The following is a 4,653-nucleotide window of genomic DNA, read 5'->3' as shown; positions in this document are numbered from 1 at the left end:
CATCACTATTGTGGATTTAATGCTTAAATTGCATAATAGATAGATCATTCCTTTGAATATTCTTTAAAAGAAGATTGGAGATGGTTCAAAAACAATGTTTTGGAAAGATGATTGGATTGGACCTAGTACCTTACAAGTGATGTTTACTCTTTTGTTTGCTTTGGATTCTAATGTTGATTGTTATACTATTGATGGAGAAGTTGGTGCTTGGAAGTGCCAGCGGAGACGACCTATATCAGTTGCTTCCCTCTTTTCCCAACTCCCGGTTTTAGAAGGCGTGGCTGGAGAGGTTGTTTTTGTTGATCGTAAAGATGACTGGTCTTCGGGCCTTAGTTATGGTGGTGATTTTACACTTAAAGAGACAAGGATATTCATTGATGACTATGCTTCGACACAAGCTACATGCCAAACTTTATGGAATGCATTAATGCCAATTAAACTTTATGAATCGGCTCATGTCTAAAGACAATCTTCTTGTGCATGTTGTTTATGTTTTGCATGTTCTTTGTCCTATTTGCAATAATGAGGCAACGGAAGTGAATCACATTTTTCTTATATGTCAAGTAGCGAAAAATGTTTTTTTTTTTTTTTGTTCTTGAGTAGATGGTGCGATGTGGACTTTTCCAATTAGGTAAATGTTAATGATTTTGAGATTTTTTTTTTTTTTTTTTAATTCTTCTCGGCTTTCTATGGCAAGGAAGAGGGTGTTGGATGCGATTATTTCTATGGCTTGGTGGCACTTATGAAACTTCAAGAATAATTGTGTTTTCTATTGGTTTCTCCGAAAAAAGTAGACTATTTGATAATATTGTAGCTTCTTCTTTTTGTTGGAAGTTCTATACGAAGCACAAGTATTTGGATTGGAATTTGTGGCTCCAAAATCTCATTTTAAACACTACTTTGTAATTTTTTTTCTGTATCTTCTTGCTTGAGTTGCATGCTTTTTTTCTATCTATTTCTTATTCAGCCGTTAAAAAAAAAAAACATAAGATATAAATTTTGTTTGAACGTCCATGCCTCCTAGGATTGAAGGTCCGGAACGGAGGTGTTCGAAGCTCTTGATCTCCCCAAATAGTGTATTTTTCAATCCGTTGCTCCGATAATGGGGCTTTTTTAGGAGGATTGAAGGTCAGAATAGTCCACATGTCGGGAGACCTTGAACAACAGCCACCCATATTTGCAACAAACCCACCATAAAGTCTTCGGCTAACCATGTTTGACCTTTCATCTCCTCTTTTTTTTTTTTTTAAATTCGATTGCTACTCTATACACAAAAGGAAAATGAAAGTATGCTGTCGTAATGTATATATATCACTATCACCGGTAAAAAGAAAATATATAAATGTGTTGTTAACTTGTTACTAATAAAACATATACAAATAAAACATTTAAATAATATTAACTATATCTTATAATATATATTTTTAAATCATCACGCATGAAATATAATATATTTTAGAAAAGAAAGTGGTCAATAGTTTAATAGTTTATCCCAAAGAACACTCGCAACGAGGACAACAAACGGATGACATCAACGGTGGAGAATGAAGGAAAGTGTGATTAAGATACGAGTATTCGATGAATCACCACTGTTGCTGATTCCATCAAACAAGACACATCACTTTATCTTAACCAATCAAATTCCGCCACCACTCCCCCCACTTGACACCTCCACCATTCTTACCCTTTTTCTTCCCACCATTCCCATCTGGCTTACGTGTCCATACACAAACTTTCTATATTTAGTCACCTTTTGTACCTCATGCATCAACACTTGTACATTCATAATTATTTATTACTGCCTATTAAACTTGTACATTATAATAGAAGGAAGTTATACAATTATATATTATATATTTATTATAAACATCTAGTCATACATGACTAAGTATATTGTCAAACAAAAACATAATTACATTCTTGACAAATATAACCAAAGTATTTGACATTTTATGGAAGCTTTGTTTATTTATTTTCCAATACAACGCAAAACTACTATACCATTCAACTTACACCTTGTAGACAATTTATCACATTGTCTTGATTTTGTTTTTATTTTGTTTCCTTTTTTGCCCTTCTATTCCAAGACTATTACTATTAACTATAGGGTGCGTCTTTGTACATAATGGTAAATTTCGTCACACCGGCCTTTGTGAAAAGCACTAATGCTAGGAAATTAGGAAGAGGGTGTGTTTTGAAAAGAGTAGGTATAAGGGGGGGGCATTGGGTAATTAAGTAGAAGTGTAGGGGGGTTGACTGGGTGGTTTAGTATTCTATGACTAGTCCACCCATGGGGGCTCTATGAGGTATGCCCTTTCTTCTCTTGGCCGTCCTGAAGCTAGCTGCGGTCGGCGGCGGCGTTGACGGAGTGAAGCTGTGGGTCCGGCCGTTGTTATGGTTACTCTGACGTCCATGGCTGCTGCTGCTGTAAGAATCCTCTGAATCGGAGATTGCCATCATTAAATGCTTCTTCTCCGGCGAAATCTTCCTCTTCCTCTCGAAATTCGTCGACGTTCCAACAATCTGCACCGATCATAAGATTCAGTCATGTCAATAAATAACAATAAATTAATTCGATTTTTCCATTTGATTTCAATAACTACTCATTCAATGTCGTATCAAATAGTCAATTTTCAATAATTACACATTCAATGTTTCTGATACTGATTGTAGATTTTAATTATGGAACACCGATTTGGATTTTAAAATCGGTAGCAAAACCCATCAACGACCATCACCAATAATCGAAAAAAATAGAGTAATTTATAATAATAAAAAAGCGGAAAATATGGCCAATGGCCACCATTGATGAGTACACGCAAAATAAGAAGTCAACTACGGAATCAGAGGATTTTTCAAAAATTAAGCTCAGTAATCGATGACTTTACCTTACAACCAAGAGAACAGAATCGGAAGGAATCAAGAAGGCTTCGCTCACAAACTTCACAGGTATTGGTGACGCCTTTTCCGGGCCTCGGCTGTGGACGTTCGTTCAAGAACACAACCTTTGCGCTGTTGATAATGTAAGTCTGCACTGAACTGATGTCCAAGTATTTCTGAATCTCGGACACTCTGATCACATCGTGATACGATGACCTTCGAATCTGGAAAAAAAAAAATCTCAGTTAGAATCGATAAAAATAACCTCGAATGATCTGTGGGTGATTTTGAAGTTTCTAGAAATGGTTAAAACAATGATGATTAAAGTCAGAATCGGTGTGAACCCAGAAGGTAAACTTCAGGAATGGTTGGCATTGAATGATCCACATGACTAAATTCAAAAACGAAAAGTCAAAATCGGTTAGCATAAAGCTGTTCGGAAGAAAACAAAATTAAAAATGAAGTAATTGGTAAATGGAGCGATTGAAATCTGGTATTCAAATTGAAATTGGTAAAAGCTGATTGTAAATGAAACTAGAAAAAACCGAGATGTTAAAATCGAAAAATGGTTAAAGGGTAGTAGACGATAAACTCGTAAAAGTCAAATTTTATTGAAGAAAAAAGGGAGAATCAATGGAGAAAAAGGGCGAATATATACCTGAATAGCACGATGATCCTTGTGGTGATTGAGACAGAGAGAACAAAGAGGGCCATTCATGCAATCCAAGCAGTACATATTGCATTCAGACTTGTGCGAATCTGCGTGTAATTTGCATTGAACAAAGAAGCTTTCTCGAAGCATCGGTTTCAACCATGGCGGCCACTTTTGTTCTTCTTCATCAGGTCCTCCGGCACCCTACATTATTCCCACAAAATCAAAACCAATCCAAATAAATAAATAAAAACACACACACACACAAATAAACCCATCAATATACTTACCATAATCCGGCGGTTCTTGGGTTTGATTTCACGAACGATGGTTGCTTCTTGATTAACGATCGCCAGTTTGAGAATAACAACGGCGGTGGTGGTGGCGGTGTGAGTTTAGAGAGAGAGAGAGAGAGAGAGAGAGAGAGAGAGAGAGAGAGAGAAAAGGAGATGTTGAGCGAGAGAGAGTGGGGGGAAGTGGAGGCGGCGAAGAATTGAGAGGGTACTTGTAGAAAAAAATGAGAAAATTTGGGTGGGTGGGTCGTTCTTATCTGCTCACACAATTTAATGTAAATGAACCACTTACGAACCTAACTCCGAACCTAAGTGAACCTTGGGTGCAAGGAACCCAACCTCCCTCTAGTTCTGGTTTTGTTTATAATTTTATATATCGCTCCCCAAAGAAACTTATTTTCGAATTTTTTACTACAATTATGCATAAACCTCAATTATCTCCCTTTGAATTTTTATGATACACAAAATTGTAAAAATGGTCCTTGTGATATGTATTTTTTTGGAATTTTAGTTCAAACCTTATTTTTTTGATCGGTGGTCTTTATGAGCTGGTTTGCTTGTAGTTTTGGTCCCTTAGAAAACTGAAAAGACTAAAATATCCTTGAGGTATTTATTTTTCATTTTTCTTTCATTTTATTTATTTATTTTTATAATTAAAAAATTAAGAAAACTCTCTCTCTCTCTCTCTCTCTCTCTGCTTGATTTTTCTCATCTTGTACCTCTCCATCATCAAACCAAAAGAAAATTCAACAAAAATATTTCATATGTATCCACCACAAAGAGTTTAGAACGCTTCTTAATTAATTTAGTCTCTAACATGATGTGTAG

At 35.8% G+C, this 4,653-nt stretch overlaps 1 protein-coding gene across 1 annotated transcript; it reads right to left on the bottom strand.

The window, feature by feature from the left end:
* Positions 1–1,941: 1,941 nt before the first annotated feature.
* Positions 1,942–4,029, bottom strand: LOC111884138 (protein RGF1 INDUCIBLE TRANSCRIPTION FACTOR 1). The gene is made up of 4 exons (XM_042900555.2): positions 3,823–4,029; positions 3,539–3,736; positions 2,889–3,104; positions 1,942–2,523 (listed from the first exon to the last, which is right to left on the bottom strand). Exons 1-4 carry the CDS (start codon positions 3,823–3,825, stop codon positions 2,266–2,268), a joined length of 675 nt encoding a protein of 224 aa, XP_042756489.2. The 5' UTR covers positions 3,826–4,029; the 3' UTR covers positions 1,942–2,265.
* Positions 4,030–4,653: the final 624 nt, after the last annotated feature.

The sequence above is a fragment of the Lactuca sativa genome, chromosome 3 (assembly GCF_002870075.4).
Source record: "Lactuca sativa cultivar Salinas chromosome 3, Lsat_Salinas_v11, whole genome shotgun sequence".
Classification (NCBI taxonomy): domain Eukaryota; kingdom Viridiplantae; phylum Streptophyta; class Magnoliopsida; order Asterales; family Asteraceae; genus Lactuca; species Lactuca sativa.
Note: the sequence above shows the minus strand (reverse complement) of the source record. Positions and strands in the feature narration are given on the sequence as shown.

What these genes read in the sequence shown, in the direction of transcription:
- LOC111884138 (XM_042900555.2), bottom strand. An exon ending in AGGATCATCGTGCTATTCAG is followed by an intron (nt 3,105 to 3,538) that starts GTATATATTCGC and finishes TTTTTTTTCCAG; the next exon opens with ATTCGAAGGTCATCGTATCA. An exon ending in TCTGTTCTCTTGGTTGTAAG is followed by an intron (nt 2,524 to 2,888) that starts GTAAAGTCATCG and finishes TGATCGGTGCAG; the next exon opens with ATTGTTGGAACGTCGACGAA.